Source organism: Canis aureus, chromosome 18 (assembly GCF_053574225.1).
Source record: "Canis aureus isolate CA01 chromosome 18, VMU_Caureus_v.1.0, whole genome shotgun sequence".
NCBI lineage: Eukaryota > Metazoa > Chordata > Mammalia > Carnivora > Canidae > Canis > Canis aureus.
This window is the reverse complement of record NC_135628.1, coordinates 4,797,034-4,820,505: the sequence shown is the minus strand read 5'-3', so window position 1 is coordinate 4,820,505 and position 23,472 is coordinate 4,797,034. Positions and strand designations below refer to the sequence as shown.

Here is a 23,472-nt window from a genome sequence, read left to right as displayed (position 1 = left end):
GGGTATCGGAGCGCTCGCCGCCCTCCACTGAAGGCCAGTGGAAAGTGTCTTTCGCCGCTGTTGCCATAAGAATATCTTCCCTTATCGTTTTTGAGCTCATCATTTTTTTTTTTAAGGAACAGTTAAGGCCGTCGCTGCTCTGCAAGACCCGAGCAGCCTGCAATCGCACGGTGCCTGCAGGGAACCTGCGGGAACCTGAGCCAGCGTGAGGCAGGCGTGGGGCCGAGCACCTTCACCTCCCGCCCCTGGGGGCCCTGCTCTGTCCCCTTCCGCTCAGATTGCAGACAGTAAAGTGATATAGTGAGAAAAGTATCAAAACTTTTGTTTTGATCTCTCTTCATTTTATTTACCAGTTACAGACCACACAGCCTCGGGCAAGTTCAGCAGCTTTTCGGAGCCTCCGTTCCCTGCTCTATAAACGGAGGGGCCTGCGGGGCAGGTCCAGAGAAGATGCCCAGAAGGTGTGTAGCGGGGTCCGGGCTCTCAGAGGAACTCCCCTATGTTCCCACCACCCTTCTCCCCATGGGGTCTGGGTCTGTCCTCACCTAGGAACACCCCAGGCTCTTGACTCCCCCTTCCACCCTTCTCGTCAGAATTCCCTCCTCCGCCTGCTATCACTCTCGCAGGACGTCACTGAAGGGCCTGATCATCTCTGTCAAGCTAATTCCAGTGAAAGCCCGGATGGCTGAAATCATTTGAGTGTGTGGACTCACAGACAGTGCAAGAGGGTTCCCGAAAATGCAGGGCCTCCATGCAGAACGACACCCACTTGCACTGGGCAGGCCAGCGTGGGGGATATTTTGGGGTGCTACTTGTCTAGAACACCTTCAGTAAAGATTTATTTTTTCCTTTGTAAGAGATTAGGTATTCCAAAGAATGTGCAGTCTCCCGGGATTTCTTCTTACCTAATATTTCTGAAAATAAATAAATAAATAAATAAGGACCCAGGGACCGGCCTACACATTGATGCTCCCGCTGTGCTGGCTGCAGTTTGGGATGCGCACAGAACCTCCGCAACAGTCCCCTGAGATTGTGATTCGATAGTTTTCAGAAGAGGCCCTCGCTTTGGATGATAGCGGACTAGACCTGTAGCCTTCATCCGTTCCACAAACCGAAACGGACAAAACAAGCGGGATCCCTTCAGTCACATAAGGAGTTCACCTGAGCAGGAAGCAGGTGCCGCCTACTGAGAGCGAAATGACAGGCATCTGTTACCTGGCCACATTCAATCCGCTCGCCACCACTGCTGGTCTAGCGCCAACAGGGGGAAGGTACCCAATCAGTTAAATAGGAAGTGTGTGCGATAGCTTACGAAGTGAAATAAAACAGTACGGCCACAATAAAGCAGATTGGGTGGTATGAGATGTGATCTAGGGAAAGCTGAGTGCGAATTTTAATAGAGAAAACGGGGAAAAAAAAAGATAATTTGCTGTAAGTTTTACTGCAACATTCTGATCCATTTTAGGGCCTTGACACCTTTGAAGGTAACCCGGTTCAGACATGTGGGAGTTCCGCTTAGCAGAAAGCAGGCCCTTCCCAAGGCGGTGGGATTCTAGCGAAGGGAAGCGAGTCGCTTAGTGATGGGCCCACTCAGGAGCAAGCACGTGCCGGGAGCTTCTTTACTACAGACCGACAGGACGCCAGCCCTGTAACCACCACCACCTTCCCTCCGGGACAGGGGTGCAGGGCTCAGAGACGAGCAACACCGTGAGTTATAGGCAGGAGGCTCCCCCCTTCTCACATCCCCCTGGCTCTGCAAACGGAGGTTAGAGGCTGCTCCAGGATGGTTCTGAACCACCCAGGTCTGTTTTGACCCACTTTCTAGAATGCACACTACAGGAGTTTCTAGTAGAAAGTGGCCAGGATAGATCTTCATCTTTAGGAGGCCGTAGGTTACACAGGCCAGTGCAAGGCCCTCGGCGGCTGTGTGAGTGAAGCAGGCTTTCTCCGGGGAAATCTGCATCTCGTACATGGGGCTGTGTATACGTGGATTCAAGTATGAAGGATGAAAACTCTACTCTTTCAATAGCTGGAACTTCCGCCTACACGATAGCAAATACCACTGAATCATATTTTCCCTACGACAGTCACCTGATGGTCCATAGAATTAAAAGGAAAAGCTTTATATGGGTGACTTTGGCATTTTCTTAGGCCCAGCTATAAAAGGATATGGAGTATAGCTCAAACAAGTTGTGCATAATCTAGGAATCTTAAATAATCTTATTTAATCTACGGATTAAATAATGGAAATCTGATTTAATACCTCGGAAGTGGCTCCTTAAAAAAAAAAATAACAACAGGGTGGCTCCTGGTTAATCAACACCAACAAGATCCAATTCACAACTTTTTAAAGCTAAAATGAGCCGAAATAGAACAGAAATAAATTAGGAGTGAATAAACTGTAAAACTTCTCTCAGAAAGTCAGCACGTGGACACCTGGGTGCCTCAGCAGTTGAACATCTGCCTTTGGCTCAGCTCGTGATCCCGAGGTCCTGGGATCGAGACCCACATCGGGCTCCCTACATGGAGCCTGCTTCTCCCTCTGCCTTTCTCTCTCTCTCTCTGTGTCTCTTGTGAATAAATAAATAAAATCTTAAAAAAAGAAAGAAAGAAAGTCAGCACCTGCCATAAGATGCCTCGTAGCAGGTGCATCTGGAGACAGAATAAAATGGTTAAAAGGATGGACAGGCTCCAGTTCAAGTCCCTGTTCAGCCTCCTAACCAACTTAGAGTTTTTGAACAAATTCTATAACCTTTTTGTCAGAACCTCATCTTTTCCTCCCATAAAATGGGACAATAACATACCCATTTATAGATTCTTTGTGAGAATCCTCGACAGAAGGCAGATCACGTGTTACTGAATAGCAGGTACTGCAGATGCGTTTGCTATTTTAGGATCAAGAAACAGAACTGTTCTGTCCTAATACCAGGAGGAGAAAAAGCAAAGTGTGGAAGAGTAACTTCAGTGTCCCGAAGAGGCGACAGGGAATAAGATTCAGAGTCTCCTCTGTGGGGAAGACAAGCAAGGTCTCTGTGCCACTGACTCTCCATGAGGCAGTTAAGAGGTCATCAAGCATAATAACTGTTCACGTCCCTGTGAAAACTGCTTCAATCCAAAAGCCCAGAAAAGATGTCCTGGGGAAGCGGGTCCTCTAAGATTTGGAATGGGGGGCTGGCTTCACCGTGTCTTTTCAGAGCTAGCTAGTGACAAGTTGTGGTGTCAGGGTCAGGTGTACAGGCCAAGGGGTCAGACAGCCAGACACCCATCCCCTCCAAGACCAGTGAGAGCTTGAGCCAGTCATTCCCTTTTCTCAGCCACACAATTGAGATGATGATATCCAGGGCTGCTTATCTGATCTCAAAAGCTAAGATGTGAATTTGGTTCCTTGTTGATCAGCCAAGAGCCACTCTTTTTCTCCCCCCTCCCCTTTTTTTCCCCAGGAACTGGTTCCAATGCGCTGAGATCATTGGGTGGCTCTACGGATTAAATAAGACCATGTGTGCAATGATCTGAGCCCAGTACCTGGCACACAGGAGTCAATCCGTTGTAATTCCTAAAGTGATCAAGATGTCATCATCCCCGTGTCCTGTCTGAGGAGCCAGACACTAAACGGCTAGTTAATGGCAAAGGGAAGCCAGACTTCTGGGACATTCCTGTAGCAAAGTACAGGTTTCATGGTGATTTGGCTGAAATTTTGGCCTGACGGTAGGAGGACTCGTTAGAGGTCCCAAAGCATGTCAGGAATGCGGCAGGGCACAGCATCTGGTCCTTGGGCTCGGTACTTGTTAATCCGTAGGCTGCAGGTACAAACCCGCCCAAATGCTGTAAAGAATGCTCTCATCAAACCAGGAAGGAAATTCAACCACTCGGGGACAAAGGAGAGGCTCTGGACTTCTTGTGACGTTCCCTGGTAATTGTCCCCGGTGGTCAGTCTAGTGTTAGGAGCTGGCTGTCATCTGCACTGTTTTACTGGTTTCTTTCCAATTACTTTAGAACCAAAAACAAATTTAGAATTTAAATGCAAGGATGTTTTTCCTGGTAATGAATTCCCTTGCTTTCTACTAAGGCTGAGGAGTTGGCTCGAGCCAGGAGTTGGCTGTGTGCTCTCCATCTCCTCCTATCCACTGAGACTTGCACTCGTTCTTATTTTGTAGGACTCTTTCGCAAAGACCGTGCTAAGCCTGGAGCTCAGCGCTGCCCAGAGAGGTGAGAGGTGAGAGCGGCAGGTGCGTAAAAACCACACTGGTGGGGACGGCTACGTTGAGGCTGATGGAGCTGCTCTTTGAGTGAGTTCAAGACAGATGAAGTGCTGTCTGCAAGGGAAGGGTGTGGCTTTAATGAACAAAATGCCTCAAACACAGCTCTCATCCACTGCCCACCAACGGCCAAGCCAGTGGGGATGAATTTTTGCTTTCTAGTATTTGGCAACTTCTCAGCATAATCGAAAGAACGAGAGAGCGGGATGTATGGCAGCTCTCAAAACAGGCTAACTTTACAGCCCTGGGCCCCCCCTTCCGTGGTCACAAAGGTGGGATTTGTGACGGAGAAGGTACAGCGCGTAGCTGTACTGCTCGGGGCTGAAGGATCACAAGAAAGATGGGGGGGTGGGCGTCCAGCATACGTGCGTCCACCAGGTAGAGTTCTGTCCAGGCTGAGGGGTTTGGCTACCCTGCGCATTTGGACTCTTTGCCACGTACTTTCTTGGGTTCACCTTTCTCCAGAATCTGCACATTGTCAACCCATTTCAGCAGCTGCTTAGGAAAGCTCTCTGCGTGCTTCACGAATCATAGCACAGAACTTTGAACCTGGTAGCAGCTGGCTGCCCTTACAGAGCCGTCCGGCTGAAAACACAGAAGAACCGCGTTTGGGCTGTGGAGCACCCATCAGTGAAGGAATCAGGTGCTGTGAATCACGCGTTTCGAACTCACCTGCGTCTCGGTCCCTGATACAATAGTCTGGAGAATTCTCAAAATACACGAGGTCATTTTTGGTTGGCTTCTTGAACCTCTTGTTAGCCACTGTGAACCCCGTGCCATCCTGGTTCATGACGACCTGGATGGCCCCGTTGTACTTCCTCCAGAGATAATCGCCCGTTTTTCTGAAGTCCGCCATGGCCAGCCAGCATGTCCTCAGCGTACACGAGCCACTCACGCCGTGACACTTGCATTCCTGCTTCAAGAACCGCTTCACCGCCTGCCGGGAGAGACGGGCAAGTTCAGAGCAGGCGGACTCAAGGCCCTGACCTGGGCTACACTTTTCCTTACATCTGAGCACTCAGGAAGGGACTCTGATGGCAGAGGGGCCCGGGGCTTAGGACTGGGAGATGGTGGAGGTCCCTCTGGCCACCCCACACTGACCACAGTAGGTGGGGTCCTGGGGGGAGTCGCGGTGGGGGCAGAGCCTTGACCATGAGCGCTGTTTGGCTAAAGGGATAACGGGAACCTCACTCATTGGAATTGAAGAGGGCCGAGGGCCAGTTTGAAGATGAGAGAATGAATCCGAGTCCTCCCTAAACACACGTGGCTTTATTATATTGAGCGTGTCCAGTACGGCTCAGTAATGGCTAAGCCTGTTGCTTTCGCTAAGCTGGTAATAAAGATCGGAACTATTCAGAGGCTGCCGTCCGTGTTCCAGGCGCTGGGCTAATGCTCTCCACGCTCTAGCTCAACGACCGCAATCTTCGCGACAATCCTGTGCCACCATATTTATTTTGCAGATGACGGAGGGGCAAGTCTGAGGGAGGTCACAGCATTTGCCCAAAGTGACACGGCTGGTTTAGGGCAGAGCCTGGGTGCACCGGAAGTCAGCTGATGCCAATACATTTGGGAGATTATCGCCCAACTGTGGCCAAATTATTCCACGTAGATAACAGGGCTGAGCTCGCTCGGTCCTTTAATGGAGGTGAAGCAAAGGCAGAGGGGACAAGCCCGTCTCAGCTGGTTCGCAGCACGGGCTCCCTCTTCGTGAGGCTGTAGGCTGCGGACAGGGCCCCGCGGGCCTGGACCTGCCCAGGGACACTTCCGCGTGGGTCCTGGGATTAGCCAGCACACCTGTGCAGCCCCAGCGCAATTTTATGTGTTACGAGGGCCTGACCCATTTCTCCTTGGCTCGGCTAAGTGAAGAGAGTCATCAGCACCCATGGTCCCCAGAGACACCCGGAGCTACTGTTCTTCCCATTTCACAAGCGAGGAAACTAGGGATCGGGGAAAGACGATGACTGGCCCAGACTCCGAGGCCAGGATGTGGAACGGCGGATGCAAACCCAGACTCTGGAGTCCTTCCAGCTCATAATACGGACAAATACATGGATTTCCTCTAAATATTTTCTAACGGCATGTTTTCTGACTACAAACCTTTCTGTGTTCCCGTTTTCATACGATTCACTACTTTAACAATTGTCATCCTCCTTCCCCAACAGAACTAACTTCTTGTTCAACCAGTTTTTCAAATTATTATAATATTGAAAGAGCTTTTTGTTGCCCATTGTTGATCACGACTGATGATTAGGGGCTCCCCCTCCATCAAATACCCAGAGCAAGGCGACACACAGAAGGGCCGTGGGGGCGACCAGCCTTGGAGGTCTCACCAAAACCAAGCCTTTGGTCCTTGGCTCAGTCATGCAGCAGAGGAGGAGAAACCTGCCTGCCGAGGGCTCCCACCCTCTCTATTTTTGTATCCCCAAGACTGCACCTATGAGGGGTGGAAGGCCTAGGCAGGGGGGACAGTGAACTCCCTTGATGCATTATCCAAGGTCATTCCAGGAGACCAGCCTTCCAGGCTGCCTCACCAGGGTTCTTACTTTGCCCAGACCTGGTTTTGCCTTTTCTACAGATTCAGTTGCTTTTCTACCCAAGTGTGCAGAAAGGTTCTTCATTCCAGAAGGTCAGTCTCAATGAAGTTATTCTAGAGCCAAGACACGTCACGGTGGCTCTACAGTTGTGAATTCACTCACGCTCCTCCCAGGTTGGGCCTTAGCATCCTGTGTTTCCCGAGTTGCACCTCGTGGTGAACTGTGCCCTGTTAACATTTGAAATCTGTCCTCTGCAGCATGAGCCTGCCTCGAAGGGCAAGGACAGAGAAGTGAGCAAGAGGAATGTCCCTAGTTTGGTCTTCTGGGTCACAGGGATCTGGGGATACTAAAAGGAAGTCTTAGAATGAATTCCTTTTCTGGCACGACGCTCCCCCGGGTGCCTCCTTCCCCTTCCCGTATCTTTATATTCTGGGTATTTGGTATGAGGTTCCCTGGGTGACCTGGACAGCAGGACACAGCCACAGACGCAGCCCCAGGAGGGCCATCTTGGATCCCTGACTGCCCCATTTGGGTCCCACCTGTTCGGGAGTTTTCTATCCTAAGATCTCAATAGAGCCACACAGAACTCACTCCATGCCAAGTGCTTGGGAACTGAATATCCATTCTTCAAGGCTTGTTCCTTTTAAAGCCATGTTATTTACTCATAAACAACACTCTTAGGGATGCCTGGGTGGCTCAGTGGTTGAGCGTCAGCCTTTGGCTCAGGTTGTGATCCTGTTGTCCCAGGATTGAGTCCCACATCGGAAGTCTGCTTCTTCTTCTTTTTTTTTTTTTTTCTTTGCTGCAAGGGGAGTCTGCTTCTCCCTCTGCCTGTATCTCTGCCTCTCTCTCTGTGTGTCTAATGAATAAATAAATAAAATCTTAAAAAAAAAAAACCCACAACACTCTTAGCTTTAAAAATGACAGGAAATATTACTGCTCTCCCTTTGTAATGCTAAGTTTCCAGGCTGTAAAGCTCAAAGCTGGTATTTTAGAGGACTAACTGAAACATCTGCGTATTAATTTAAAATTGGATCTTAAAAATACGTCTTACACATGCACCCGGCAGTGGCACACACTGCTGACCACCACCATCACTGGCAACCACCATTCCCTTCTTCCTTCCTAAGTTCTGTTCAGGTGTTGGGCAGCCAAGTGCTTCAGAACCGGCTGAGCCTCTCTCTGACCCAGAGAGGCCCAAATCAGTAATAGTAATTCCACGGTCCTGCTCCTGATTCAGCTGAGGCCGATATGTCGTTAGGCGCAATGTACAGCGGGACTTGGGCTAAAGACTTCTTTACTCTTTAAAAGAGACGTGGGAGGAGAAGCTTCTCTGTCTCTGGATGCAGCTCGCCGCAGCAGCCCCCTTGGGACACGAGGCAGCCAACTCAAGGCCAGCAATAAGCTGCTGATGGTGGTATCGAAAGATGGGAAGGACTGGGTTCTGGAGGACGTTGCTGAGCTGCTTGAGTGAATCCACCTTGGCCCGGCCCCGCCTCTGTACTTCTTGAGATCCAAGATATTAAGTTTGTGCCCCCAGGGTCTATTACTTATAACTACAAGTATTTCGACTGGAACCATGGTCAGTTTTTGATTGTGGATTAATCACAGGCTCCGTCTGACAGTTAACCTTGGGGGAAAGTGAGACCTTCTCTTGATGCTGGGTTTGCTCACAGCTCCAGGCCCTGCTCTTAACACACAGCCGGTTCTGGGGTGGGGGGGTGGGGGAGACGGGGGCTCCATCACAGCTCGGGGCCACCTCCGCCTCTGGGTTTGCAGACTTGAAATTCAAACTCGAAACTGAGAGGGGGACAACACCCTGCTCAATCAGAGAGGCACAGGGAAGGGGACCTAAGCCTAGGTGGCCTGATTTAGAGAGTAGCTAACACAAGAATAAGGAATGGGACTGAGAAACTCATGGTGAGTTTAGGAGCTTCCTAGTTTAGAAGAATTCCCATGATCAAGTGTTACAATACCGTTGTCACAACCGCTGCCACCGCCACTTATCTGTCACAAGTGGCTTACACGTGTTATCGAATTACCACAATTAGGCAAAATAGGTTATGATTCCCATCCTATACTTATGAAAACCGGGGCTCTGGGAGGAAGTAAAACCCCCAGAGTTACGCAGATAGTCAGTGGGTCGGGACAGAACGAGGGTGTGAGTCCACGTCTCCCTCCCAGGTCTGCGTTCTTTCCAAAAACATTTAAAATCCTATAGAAATTGCATTGTGCTTTTCTGAAATTTTAAATCGTGCGTACTGTTTCCCTCCATTCTTTTGAATGAGTCAAAAATGAACAAGGCAAGATTGCCTGCATAATGGGGAGGAATTATACTAGAAAAAAAAAGAAGGGTCAAGCTCTGAATGGAATAGACTAAAACAACAGGAATCTGGGGATTGTTCCCTGGCATCTGCGGAGAGCAGACCAGTGATTCTTATTCCGGCCACACATTTAAATCCCCTGGGGATGGGTGCCAGGACCCAGACCCGCCTCTCCCTGGGCAGAAAGAAATCGGAACCTACAGGCTGGGAGCGGGGCGGGCCGTGCGGCTACCAGGGGTCTCAGGTGCTTCTAACAGGCAGCAGGGTGGAGGGTCCTGCACCCTGAGCCAGGCAGGCCCCACAGGGGGAAGGAAGCGGCTGCACAGCCTGAGTCCCATCCCATCGGGGGCCGGGGCGGAGCAGGGGAGCCGCTCCTACTGCAGGGAGCAGCATTACGTTTCTAGGAACAGGGATGGCTGGTTACGGAATTGAAGTGCCTACCCTGTGTCTCTGAAGTGTCCTAGTGTCCAGGAAGAAATGGCTACAAGCAACAGTGCTCATGCTGCTTTGGAGAGAATCAAAGATGGGGGTTGGAGCAAAACCCAAGTGCCTTTAGGGGACCGGGCTTCAGTGGGGGGCCTGACCCAGGGGACGAGCTCCGGGGAGTCTGCACAGGCAGGCGGCAGGAGGGGCACAGCCACAGACTTACCTGCGGGTAGAAGGAGGAGTGAGCAGGGCGCAGGGCATGGGGTCACCCAGGGGTTGGCCCACACTCGGGGCTTTTTGTGTTTGTTGGGTTTTAATCATGATTTTCAGAATTTTTAATTAAAGAGATATGTGCGCACGGTTTAAAAATATCAGCTAGTCCAGGAAAGATCAGGGCGGAAGGCAGGAACTTTCTGTTGTACCCTTCCCCCCCCTCCCCCTGCTCCCAACTGCACAGCACAACCCCAGGGTTGGTCACTCAGAATGAATTCTGCTTTCACCCTGTCTGGCAGTTACCTAAATGCTTGTAGGACAGCTCTGCGCTTGGGGAGGAACAGAAAACGGCATCCCAAGGCACCAGAGGGACAACTGTCATAATAACTGAACAAACCCGAAGTAACCACGAGGTGCGGAGAGCCCCCTGGAGGGTGCCGTGCCAGACTGGCACAACCGAATGTGGCGGCCTCGTGTGTCCCTACTACTCCACACAGGGTATCGCCTAAGAGGCTTCCTACAGTGGTTGAGAATTTGACCGAGTCCTCACTTCCCCCACCCCGCCTCTCAATAGGGTTAGATCAACTAAAAGGGTTAGGCAACTAAAAGGCACGAAGCTGAACAGCCCCACCTGTTCTTGTTCCAAAAGTCCTAGGTACTGTGTCCGGTGAAGATTTTACAGTCCCTCGTCCCTCCTCCCCTTCTCCCCTTCTACTTCCCAGTCTTCGTCAGCGGCACCTGTCCTTCTACAGGGACAAAGATGAGAGCATTCAAGTCCTATCCCGTGACTCCAGGTGCCTCCCACATGTGTCTAGACATCGATGCTCAAAACTGAACACGATGGACATGGAGGAAAGAGTGTTAACTGCACAACCAAGGACCATGCCAGGACTGCAGGTCCTAATCCCTGATCCAGGATCACAGCCTCTGTGCCAAAGAAGAATGCTACTGGGGTGAAGTTTGGGGTTTTCCCATGTTCCTTGCTACCAATTGCACTTACTGTGACCTGATGTTTTGCGCCCTCACAATCCTTCCATCCGTCCCAACACTTCTCCCGTTTCCTGGGGCCTCCATGACCCTCCACGTTCTTCCGACCTGGACTGGCTACGCAGCTGAGACCCACATCATGCCCTCCCAGTTGGGACACACTACTCTGCTAGATGCCAGGCTGGCTCTTTTGTGGTATATTCCTTCTCTTTAGGGCAACTTCTTACCTCCTTCCAAGGTGCATGTGGGATACGTTGTCTGAATTTTATGTGTCTAAAATGTCTTCATTCAACCTTCATACTTGATTAATAGCTTGGCTGGGTATAGAATTTTGGAAATTCTACATGCACCCAAAAATTTCCCTCAAAACCGGAAGGTGTTGCCCCATAGGCTTTGGCTTCTAGTGGTGCAGATGGGGAGTCTGATGTCTGGCTGATTCTTGGGCAAGTGACGTTTGTTTTCATTTCACTTTGTCTTTTTTTTTTTTTTCCTACATGGACGTCTCTAAAACTTTCCTTTATCCTAGGTGTTCTGAAATATCACCAAGATATTTAGGATTTTAAGAAAAAAAAAATCAATCCTGCTCAGCTCTTAGTGGGCCCTTTCAATCTGGAAACTCCTGTCCTTCAGCACAGAGAGAGTCTCTTGATATTTTCGTCTCCCCTCCATTTTAAAAAACTTTCCTAACGGCATTCTAGTTAGTTGCTGAGCCTTCTCAATTGGTCCTTTATGTCTTTTATATTTTCTCGCTTATATTTTTAATTCTTTCTGGCTTCTTGAGGAAGAAATTCCATTAAAGTAACACTCCTGGCTCTCACCATTCATTCCCTTACTCATTTCTCTCCAGGGAGAAGTGACTTGCCCAGCTAGTGAGCTTAGAGGAAGGACAGGGCTTGTGTGCCTGGGTTCCTTCTTGTTGGGCATCTGCCAACCTGTGGAGAAGATGAGTTATGATCAGTTCCTACCCTCCAGCAAGGGGCTCCCTGCAGGGGCTCCAATGTGCAGCCTGTAACAGAGTGAGTAAGTCTGTCCGGTTCAGGGGTGGAGTGCTAGGCAGTGCTTTGAAGCTTTGAAGCTTTGAAGCTACATCCTCCAGTGCAGCTTTTTTTTTTTTTTTTTTTTTTTTTTTTAAGTAGAGCAACAGACATTTTTATTCTATCCATCCATCTCCTTTATCCATTTTTCCAGTTGGTTTCAAATTCACGTGGGAAAGATGGGTATTGTTTATGGATCTCCTTAAACTCCACTTGTCTTTTGGGCTTCTTCTTCTTTCCTTTATTTATTTAGTTTGAAGCAAAATTGATATATAACATTATACAAGTTCCAGATGTACATTATAATTTGACATCTGTATACGTTACAAAGTGATCACCATCAAAAGTCTAGTTACCATCCATTCTATAATTGACCCCCACTGCCCCACCCTGCTTCCCCTGTGGTAACCATCAACCTATTCTCTATCTGTGAGTTTGTTTTTGTATTGCTTTGCTTGTTCACTTTGTTATTTTAGATTCCACATATGAATGAAATCATATGGTATTTGTCTTTCTCAGTCTGACTCATTTCATTTTACATGATACCCTTAAGATCTATCCGTGTTGTCACACATGGAAATATTTCATTCTTTATGGCTGAGTAGTATTCCATGGTGCATCGCTACCACTTACTACTTATCCATCCATCCACTGATGGTCACACGTCGGCTGCTTCTATATCCTGGCTGTCATAAATAATGCTGCAGAAACTTTTCAAATTAGTCTTTTAATATTCTTCAGATAAACACAGAGACATGAAATAGCTGGGTCCTATGGTGGATAGATCTAGTCTTAGTTTCCTAAGGAATCTCCACACTGCTTTCCTGGGCTTCTTGCTGTGCTTTTTGGGAGGTTTCTTTGACTTTCTCTTCCAAGTTCTTTCCTACTCTCTAGTTGTCACTTTTTCAAAGCATCCATTCTTGTAGTTGATGAATGTTAACATCTTCTGAAATATCTGTGAGGAGACTAATCAGGCTTCTAAAAAAACATCTTCTCCGGGAAGCCTGGATGGCTCAGTGGTTTAGCGCCACCTTCGGCCCAGGGCGTGATCCTGGAGACCCGGGATCGAGTCCCACATCGGGCCCCCTGCATGGAGCCTGCTTGTGTCTCTGCCTCTCTCTCTGTGTCTCTTACGAATAAATAAATAAAATCTTAAAAAAGAAAAAGTCCTCTTCTCATTACTGAATTACTGGGTTTTTTTTTTCTTGGTTCATTTTTTCCTGCAATTTTTTTTTTCCTCTGCTGAATTTAATCAAATATATGGTAATCCTTAGACACTCTCTTCATATTTAAGAATGAAGTCATGAAATGGTATTTAGGAACACTGGTTATATGAGTGGGGCTTGTGGGTCAGAGAGATTTGCTTTCTCGTGCACAGGTAGTACACTGGCGTTATACTGGAGACTAACTCCAGAAAGCCTGGGAGGCGAAGCCAGTACCAGGAGTTCCACTCAGCGGGGAGGAGAGTGGATGGGGTTCATTATTCCATCTACGGGTTTTTCAGTTAGTCCCAGTTTTCAGGCCTACGCTTCTCTCCAATGCTCATTAGTACTTGAGCATCTTGCTTCTCACGTTAGCTATTGTTCCATCTGCTTTTTCCTTTCCCCATCTGTTTGTATCCTTCTAGACCGTGACTTCTACATCCTTCTATATCAGTTAACAATTTCTTTACTTGGTTCCCACTTCCTAAAAATTTGTTGGGCTCTCTCATTTCTTTGACAATTCTCTTTACTGTTGTTGATTTAAACCATTTTATCCCATTGCTATAGTTTTAATGAGGTTTTGGGAGGAAGACGGGAAACACCATATGTCTTGTCCACAGCCTTGAGTCTATTTGCACTGAAATGTCTGTAAGGGGACAAGGACCGTGAGGCAGGGCCAGGGGGTGGGGAACTTCTCCATCTTCCATAGATAGACCTTCTGCACTGCTCAATCTACTTTTGTTTGGGCAAGTATGGTTTTACGTTCTCTTTTTCTCAAATCTTTCCAAAAGGGTCTCTTCTGCTTCTTTCTCTGATTGTTAATGGCTACTGCTTCAAGGTTGCTGTGAAGAGTCCATTTCCAGCCTTCCCTAGATCCTCTCTCACGTTCTCACGGTCCCGGTGGCTTTTCATATCACCAAACCGGCCAGCACGCTCGGCATCAACCCTTTGCCCCTCACCATTTGCTTAATCCCCTCTTGTTTTTATTTTGTGTCATCCAGTGAATAACTACTTGCTCATTTGACATGACTACTTTTAAAAAAATAAATATGATTCCTAAGGACAACAGTGCTCTTTTGGTGTTTAGCCTCATGGAAACCATTTTTAGCTTGCCAGATAACTTTTCTCAAAAAAAAAAAAATCTTTAATAGGCTCATAATTGCTTCAGTGCTAAAATCGTACTTAGCAGATTCTTTATGTGGCCCTTAGATCTCTACTTTTGAACACTTTAAGCCTTTGGTCTGCAGGAGCTATTTTCTAGACTTAGAATTTCTTAGAATTTAGGAAACTTCTACATGTTAGCATTCTATACCAAAGAGACAAAAGTCTGAATGTTTAAAAACAAAGCTAGGGATGCCTGGGTTGTGCAGTGGTTGAGCGTCTGCCTTTGGCTCAGGTCGTGATCCTGGGGTTCTGGGATCAAGTCCCACATTGGGCTCCCCACAGGGAGCCTGCTTCTCTGCCTATGTCTCTGCCTCTTTCTGTGTCTCATGAATAAATAAATATAACCTTTTAAAAAAAAAGCTATAGAAGAAGGTAATACATGCATTCAGCAGGCTAGAATTACTCTATTTTATATTTATCCATCCAATTTACTGTCAGAGCATAATAATGAAGCATAACACTCATTAGGACCTTACCACATGTCGAACTATATTAAGCACTTTATACTCACTACTTACTTAACCCACCCAAGCACTCACATTCACTGTCTTATTTAATCCACACAAACATAGAAAGAATACACTATTTTAATCCCCATTTCACAGATGAGGATATTGAGATACCTGGCAGCTGAGGATCGTGCCCTAGGTCTCACAGGCGGTATGGCTGAGGCAGGATGTAACCCGAACCTGTCTGGCACCAAGTCCACACCTCAAATCACTCTACCAGCATCTGTCATACTAGAGTTTACCACTCCACCCTCCAGGGGTTCATGTTCTCGGAGTTCAGTGAGTTTTTTTTTTAATATTTTATTTATTTATTTATTTATTTATTTATTTATTTATTTATTTATTTATGATAGTCACACAGAGAGAGAGAGGCAGAGACACAGGCAGAGGGAGAAGCAGGCTCCATGCACCGGGAGCCTGACGTGGGATTCGATCCCGGGTCTCCAGGATTGCGCCCTGGGCCAAAGGCAGGTGCCAAACCACTGTGCCACCCTGGGATCCCGGTTCAGTGAGTTTTATAAAAGTTTTTACATGTAGTGTTTGTATATCTAATTATCGTCTACAAATAATTATTTGCCAGTTAGAAAGACTTCTCCCAAGGAGAATGAAATTTTGGTTTCTAAAGTCAGCTTTGCTGAAAATGGAGCCCAAACACCCCCAGGGTGTCTTTGTAAGACTTCTTTACAGGACATCTCTTCTGATCTGAACAAGGGCAATCCACCTTACCCTGTGTGTGAAATGTACGCTGGTTTAACTATTGACCTTGCCTTAGAAATTCAGCTTAGAATTTATTTTAGGTCCTTAGATGCTCTGTTTCAACTGAATTATTTAGTTAAACATGGGCATTCAATGAAGTGTCAGTGCTTTCACTTTTTTAGCTGGGTGTATTACCACAAAGCGACTAATGTATTTCTGGTCTTATATCCATTTTCCTGAGGGAAACACACATTAAAAGCATTTTATTTTCAGATGCTGACTTAAAGCCAAGTACATCTATTAACTCTTAAATCCTTTTGACAGGTCCACATCTCTAAGATAAGAGTGACCGAAAATCTACCTTCCAAACACGCAAGCTCTGGAACTAGGAAAACAAGGGACATTTATTAGCAACCTGTGCGGTTGATTTGCGTATGCAATCATTTAGTGACTTAAACGAGACATTGGGATTTCTTGAGCACTGCCATCCTTCAAAAACAGTGACTGCGGGTGGGCTTAGGTAGGAAATATATGGTGTGGAATTTTTATTTGTGCAATTCAAGAACATTACCATTGGCTAACCACATATATAATAATTCTTATTGACTAATAATGAGGCCAGTCTTAAAAAAAATTCTCAGTAATAGAACTTTACATCGAACATAATAATTTCGTTAAAAGTTATTCTCTGCTTTGGGACTTTGATTCTGGTTAGTTTTTGATTCACATGCCACCTAAAGATCTACACTATCAAACACATACTATTTTTAGGTACAGGATGGGGTGAGGGTACAGAACTCATTTGCAAAATGCATTTAATTCTATGAACTAAGGAGACCCATGAGAAAACAAACACCTATGAAGTAAGATTTGTGCCTCATAAGGATGCTCAACGTTATTTAAAGGAGGGTTTATCCCCCTCTCCCTCCACCCCTCCCCACTGCAGCCTCTCTCAAGTAAATCTTCTGAAAATTAAAAAAAAAATGAATAAATAAAAATAAAGGAGGGTTTAGATGAATAGGAGGTTAAAGCAACCTGGCTCTGTAGTTCAGTTTGATTTACCATTTTCTATCAATATTCCTTATTTTCTGAGAATGTGATTTCTTTTTAATCATGCCCAGTTCTCTTGGTTCAGAACCATTATTAATTATTTATCCTAAGGGGCATCACGGAAGTGCTATCTTGGAAGTTTTTATTAGGCCAAAAATTACTTGCCTAAAATAAGTCTGTGCTTATGTCTTGGGCAATATCCTTTTCTGTTGGACTTTGGACGTGTTTCCTATGGACAGAGCTATCTGCTTTGTCCCAGTGCCCCAGTGGGCCAAGCTCAGGGGCAGGCTGGAGTGCTCCAAGGTGCTGACCTGGAGTGGCCCTGGTTTGGGCAGGCCGTGGAACTAGAAACTCTGCATCCCTTGACCCTCCAAACTTCTCCCATATAAAGTACAGGATGCCAAGGTAAGTCTGGATTTGAGATGATTTCAGCGGGCAAGTAAATTCAATTTCTTTGCTAATTCCAGCCACCCTATTAGACCTCAGTCTCTTCATATGCAAAAGGTGAAGAGTAGTGTTGCCTGCCTTTTAGGCCTGCTTAAAACCTGGTGTATACATTTTATTTGATATGGAAATCCTGTTTGGGTAACCCATCTAAGGTCATACTTAAGTATTAGAGCCAATCTTTTGATTCTAGAGTCCCAGCTTCCATGCTGCCTCGGGTCAGGATGCCGTCAACAGCTAAGAACCCCTAATGAATAAGGTAGCCAATAGTAATATAAACATTATGTTAAAAATATAAACTTTGGGACGCCTGGGTGGCCCAGCGGTTGAACATCTGCCTTCAGCTCAGGGCATGCTCTCGAGGTCCAGGATCGAGTCCTGCATCCAGCTCCCTACATGGAGCGTGCTTCTCTCTCTGCCTGCCTCTGCCTCTCTTTCTGTGTCTCTCATGAATAAATAAATAATATCTAAAAAATAAAAAATAAACTTCAACACAGTTGCCATATGCTAATTTTTTCTTAGGCTACATCAGAAAGCGTAGTATTTACTACTAAGTATCAGCCCTTAATATGTATATTTAAGGCTGAAAATAAAGTTCAGGGAAGCAAACATTTCTTGTATTTCCTGTTCTAGTTAAGGCATTAATTCGACCACATCATAGAACATCTGAACTTTGATATCTAAGTCTCAAGAAGGGGACTCCAGAGGAATTAGGAATGCGTAAGGGTGGAGCTTGGACATTTCCTCTGTGCCCCGGTGTTCAGTGCCTTGCTGTGGCTGCCCAGCGACATCCAAATCTCTCTGCATGGCGCTCAAGGCTGAGCTCTGGCCGACTCCAACTTGCAGCCTCAGCCCCGATTAAGTCCCAGTTATGAACTCCACCCTGGAGCCCTCGTCATTCCTCAGCTTTGACTTTCTTTCTGTTCCAGGATCTTGCTTGGCCCTGTAGCCCTTTCGTCCTGGAAAGCATCTCCCCTGTCATCTCAGTCCTGGGAAATCCTGATCTCCGGCGCAAACGCCCGTTCCGCTGTGACACAGCCCTTGTCCCCTGGGCTGGCGGCCCGCTGGCTGATTCTTCCCTCGCCGCCGCCGCCCGGAGCTGGCCGCCCCGTCGGGTCTCACTCGGCCCTGCTCGAAACGTCGTTCTCGGGGCCAGGAGCTTCTCTGTCTTCATTCTTCTCCCCATAGGACTTTGCGTTCCAAACTGTGGCTTACCCAGAGTAACTCTTTAATGATCTGTTGACTTAAGTTTAGTCCAACAGCATGCACGACTCGGAGACCGGCAACAGCACCATCAGCTGGAAGGTTCTGAATCCATGGAGTAAGGCGAGGTCGCTTCAGCGCGCTCACGGGTGACTAGCAGTTACGTTTCTGGGGTTGAAAACAGCCTCCCCCATTGTCAGAAAGTAATACTGATTCATCAGAGGGTGCTAGTGGGAGAAAGACCCACACAATACAATCTCTATTTGTAGCAAAAATACAAAGAATATGAGATTTAAAATCGGACCCACACAACATCATCATTAAGCTGCCTTCCAAGGGCAGCTGCTGCTCTTTTTTAAAATATGGAAATGCTCTGTTTTTCTCAGAAATGCTCGACAGAGACCACACAGAAGGTCCACCAGGACGTAAGGGAGAGCACAACCGGGCGTGAACCCCACGCCCTGTGTGTCAGGCCCGTGTGGTTCATTTGTCGCTGCATCCGGCCGGGTCCCCAGCCTGTCGTCTGGAAAGTAGGAATACTTAATGCTGGTTGATATTCGTACAGCGTTTTTTTGGAAGATCAAATTACAGGATGTTTGATGGTATTTTGTAAACTAGAAGATATTACATGCCTGTTAACTCGTATGTTTAACTGTACTGAGGATGAGTCTATGGATACGTGGAGCAATCAGACTGGAGCCCAAGTGACAGTTCCTACAGGATTCGTACCTAGCTCTGTTACTAAAGTTACGGATGAGAGGAGGAGAAAGGAATGAACTTTAATTGAGCACCACTGCATGTCAGGTTCTGAGCTATTTGCTTTATTGTCTTCCCACAGGACCAGGGAATGGTCTTTATGTATGAGAAAAACGGAATTTCAGTGAGCAAAGCCACTGGTATTGCAAGATTAAAACTAAGGTGGGTCCGATTTTAAATCTCATATTCTTTGTATTTTTGCTACAGTAAGAGAGCTTGGGGAGAGGATAATGGAATTCTTATCATGCAAATTTCCAGTGATCGGAGGGCAGTATTTGATCGAATACATAGATTATTTGATATAGAATCTCTTAGAAAAGATCAACGAAAAAAAAAAAAAGAAAAGATCAACGAAGCTGTGATTATTTCGCCTAGTTGTGATTACTTGTGACTATTTCTAAAGAGTAGACTAATGTAAAAGCTATTTTCAAACTTATGAAAGGGAGCAAATAGTGGATATCTACCAAGTAATCTTTCCTTGTAATTTGTACATCTTAAACTATTATTTAGAAGTTTTCATGGCATGGCATCTTTAGACTTAAAAAGAACCATTGAGAGAAACTGGAATTTCCTTCTTGATAGAAGGTTGGTTTTGAACAAGGTGGTTTATCTTTTTAGAATTTAATAATAATCTTATTTAGAGGTGGAAACTTAGTTGAGGAAGAATTTTCAAGTAAACGTGAAAGGAAAACACTATTATCACAAATTCGGAGGCTTGTGATCAAAATAAAATGAAATCACAGCACAAAGGATCGGAAATGATATTACAGTACAGAGACACATGAGGGTGCTCTAACCAGCTGCTATAATCGATGATTAAACCGTTCAAATATTAGGGGGAAATCAGGGTCCATTGTGAATAGCAGTGTTGAATTTGCTCTGTAGTGTCAGCTAAACATGATCTTGGAATCGATGTTTCTTCTTTTAAATAAAATGTACAGGTCTCCCGACCCATCTTCTAAAAAGTAGAAGATGTTTATAGTGGACAATTGGGGCAATGCTGAGAAGCACCAATGAGAAAGAAGAAGGAAACGGATGGTGCTTTCCAGTCTGGGAGGCTGGGCCTTTCTAGCCAGGCCAGTTGGAGGCTTAGCTCAGGAGGCCTGTCTTCAAACACGAGCCCAGCCTGTTCTCATTTTGATTCCACAGACCTTCTGCTGGTAGGAAGGGGGAGCAGAGACCGGGGGTCTAATGACCGCAAGAAGAGAATTAGAGACGCATGTTTATCTCAATACATTTACTCTCATTAAAGTTCATATTCACTGACATCATGCATCTCCTTGAAAAAGTCTGCCCACCCACCATTAATTAAAGCCACATTTTAAAAAGTCAGTGTGTGCACTTTTATTCCAATCAAAAGTAGCCTCCTAAGTTTTGCAGGCTAGGCAGGAGTATATCTGAGGCCTGACAGCTGTTCACCTCCACGCAGTGAAGAATCATGTGATTTATATTAAAAGTCACGTTAAATCAGGGCCTACAATATAATAGCTACGGTCTATTGTCTTGAGGAGGCGAAACATTCAAAACCTAATAGCGTCTGAAGCAAGATCAACCTGTCTTTTGATAAGTCGGCATTCCTCTGGTTACAGTGTACCTACCGCCATAGGCCTTGACCTTCACAAATACTCTGAGATCTAACTACGCACCCTGCTTGAATAATGAAGCAGCACACTCCTATCAAAAACACCACACTTTATAACTTATACGTGTGGTATCGGTGTCAAAACAAAGGTCAATGTAAAAATTTTTTTTGAAATAAACCATTGCACAAACAGCAATTACCAATAGTTGGAGGATTACACAACCATAGGCTATATTCTTGGCAGCAGTCACGATAGGTTCATAAATTCATGAAAATAAGAAATGTTGATTTTTAAAGTTCAAGAAAGGTACTATTTGTAAACAGTTCAGGTCACACTCATTTTATTCCATGTGTTAAGCAAGACTTTCCTTCCAACTTCCTTTAAATGAGATTTGTTCTTTCCATGAGCCTAGTAAAAGGGTTTTCATCCAAACAGATCTGCATTCTTTTCGATTCTTTTTTTTTTTTTTTTCCTATTAGAGCCCTCCTGGGGACCTTTCAATTTTATGCTGATCTTTCTTTATATATTAATGTCAAGCACATTTTTATTTTGTGTTGATAAAAGACAAATTACCATTATCTCTTCCCATTGGCAATTCGATTGTTCTAGAATGGTTCTGACCAAATATTTGATTAGCCTAGCCAGCTTTTGTTTTCTACACAAAGAGAGAATGAGTGGCATTCAGATTCTCTGGTTCTTCTGGTCCTGTTGCCACCTAGAAAGAAATGGCACAGCTACGGACCTGAGCACTAGCTCTGAGATGGTTTAATCTTGGGCCAACGCACCCCTAGGCCAGGAGTTGAACCTGAGTGCTAGTACTGACTTTTCTACTGACTCTCCATGTGACCTTGAGCACCTTAGGGCCTGTTGCCTCACCCAACAAATGGGGGCTAGGAGGTGAATAATGACTGGGTACCCACAGCCCAGGAAGTTAGTCAGGACTAGTGCATAAAGGGACCAGAGCACCCCTTTGGGGCAGGTCTTCCCCTGGTCCACTTACTCATCCAGTTACTGCAACTACAAGGTGGGGCTTTAAAGCACGAGACTTGGGTCTGGTTCTAAAAAGAGCATCTTTAAATCTAGACGTCAACAAGCCATGCCTGGTGGGTTGCTTTCCTGACGAGTTGGAGAGAAGACACTCTGGGTCTTGAACCCCCCCAGATACAAGCATTTTCAGTGTCCCGTTGGTATGTGGGATGAAGCCCTATCCTCACCCGCAGATTATATCTCCTGTCTAGATGATACGGTGTCCAGAGGGACCATAAAACACTTCACTCTGCACAATGCCAAAAGCAATGGGTGGACTCCAGCTCAGCTGTGGGAAGGAAGGTGGAGTGCGGGTGGAGACACGTCAACCCGGGCCCATGGTATTCTTTAGAATCTACGGCTGGGGGTGGGGGTGGGGGTGGGGGTGGGGGGCAGTGGGAAGTTGTGACCGTATAGCGCTTTATCAACTCTAGGAAAGCTTAAGATAAGCTTGGTCTAAGTGATTTATAAAGCCATGCAGCCTATAAAATGTGCGCCACTGGCGTCCATACCTTCCGGCCGGCTCTGTTGTTGTGAAGGTTCATCAGGGCTCTGGCATCCTTTCCCTTCCTTTCCTTGGCATCCACGAAGGCTCGGGCAAATTTGATCCCATAGTCAATGTTATCGCTGCAGCCACCCCAGTCGAAACTGCCCTTGCTGTCCTTGGCGGTTCCCTTCTTCTTTGGATCACAGGAACAGGATTTTAACTCTCCTTGGCTACAGGCCCTGGTGATGGCAAACACAACTCCAGCTGAGGAGACGGCGTAAACAAAGGCAGATTCCCGACTACCTGCAACAGAAATGCTTTTCTTAAACGCGGTCTGGAATTGCTGGTTCTGAAAGAGCTTTCACACTAGGGCTGTTGACGGCTCGCTCCACCTGTGGCACACGTCGCCACAGGGCAGGAAGGTTCTGGTGTTCTTGAAGGATTCTCTTCTAGAGCCAGGGCTCGCTTTCTAATAGGAATTAGGCCATAAAAGCTTTTTGTCAGATTAGGCGTCTGTGTGACAACCGTCCTTCCAGTTAAGTGTGTAAAGCGTCTAAAGGGAAATGCAGCCAGGCTGCCTGTCTCGCTGGCTCACCCCTGGCTTTGCGCTCGCCTCCTGCCCCGGAGGAGAGGAGCCAGGCTTCTGGGACCTTCCTTCCATCTGTAACAGGGTCTGTGTCATGCCTCAAATTGGTCTGGTGTTCGCGCTACGGCAGCTCTCCTCGAAAAAACACCCCTTCCGAACGTGCAGGCCTCAGTGAGGACACTCCTGTCACATAGTGGAGACTGGAAGACCGGCTCAGGGACCCCCGCAGGGGCCGAGGCGCGAGGAGAAGCCGGCAGTACCCGCCCCGTGCCTTGGCGCTGGGGAGCTCGGGCTCGGCATCGGCTTTCACGAGTCATTGAGAGACTGTTGAAGGCAACATGCAATATCCTTGAGTTACATACTGCGTCTGACTATTACGGTGAATTTACTTTCTTCTGGAACACCTGCACTAATCACCGGTATTGGGTAAAAGACAGCGAAAAGCTTTTCTTTGGTTTTTCTGGAAGGAAACAAATTTACCGCCTATAATTAGACTTGGGCAAGGACCCTTTGGGGTGCTTTCTTAGAATTGTTCTTTATTAGAGCCCAGGCTACTTTCCCTTACAGGCTGAAAGGTACATATTTCAGGGCAATAACTACATTAAATTATTTTAATAATCTGTAGTAACTCATAACACGGTGTTGCGGGATAGTGACAGATATAAGGCTCTTTAGGGTCCGAGCGCACCTCATTTTTCAAGTGGGGCTGTATTTCATTGTTATTAGCGTGCCTCTTTATTAATGGGTGCGGCGGCAAATATATCAACAATCAAAATAGAAGCTCAACAACCTGCTGCCAACGCAAGGCAGAGAACGGAGAGCCATTCAGCGACTCGGTATGTCAAGACGAGTGTGACTTTTTGAACCACACAGCTGGGAGAACAAACCACCTTTTCGCCTTGAAGCCCTGCTTGTTTCCGCCTGTCATTCGGTGCTAAAATTTATTATATGTCCCCTGCAATATTTGCTCTGCTAGTCTCATTATTAAAAAT

The 23,472-nt window shown here is 46.5% G+C and overlaps 1 protein-coding gene across 2 annotated transcripts in view; it reads right to left on the bottom strand.

The window, feature by feature from the left end:
- Positions 1–23,472, bottom strand: part of WNT2 (Wnt family member 2) — a 48,958-nt gene that overhangs the window by 16,725 nt on the left and 8,761 nt on the right. For both annotated transcript variants that reach the window (XM_077856015.1, XM_077856014.1), the window contains exons 3-4: positions 21,920–22,197; positions 4,929–5,193 (exon numbers count right to left, since the gene is read on the bottom strand). In XM_077856015.1, the coding sequence (XP_077712141.1) occupies positions 4,929–5,193; positions 21,920–22,197 (543 nt within the window). The remainder of the gene's footprint in view (positions 1–4,928; positions 5,194–21,919; positions 22,198–23,472) is intronic.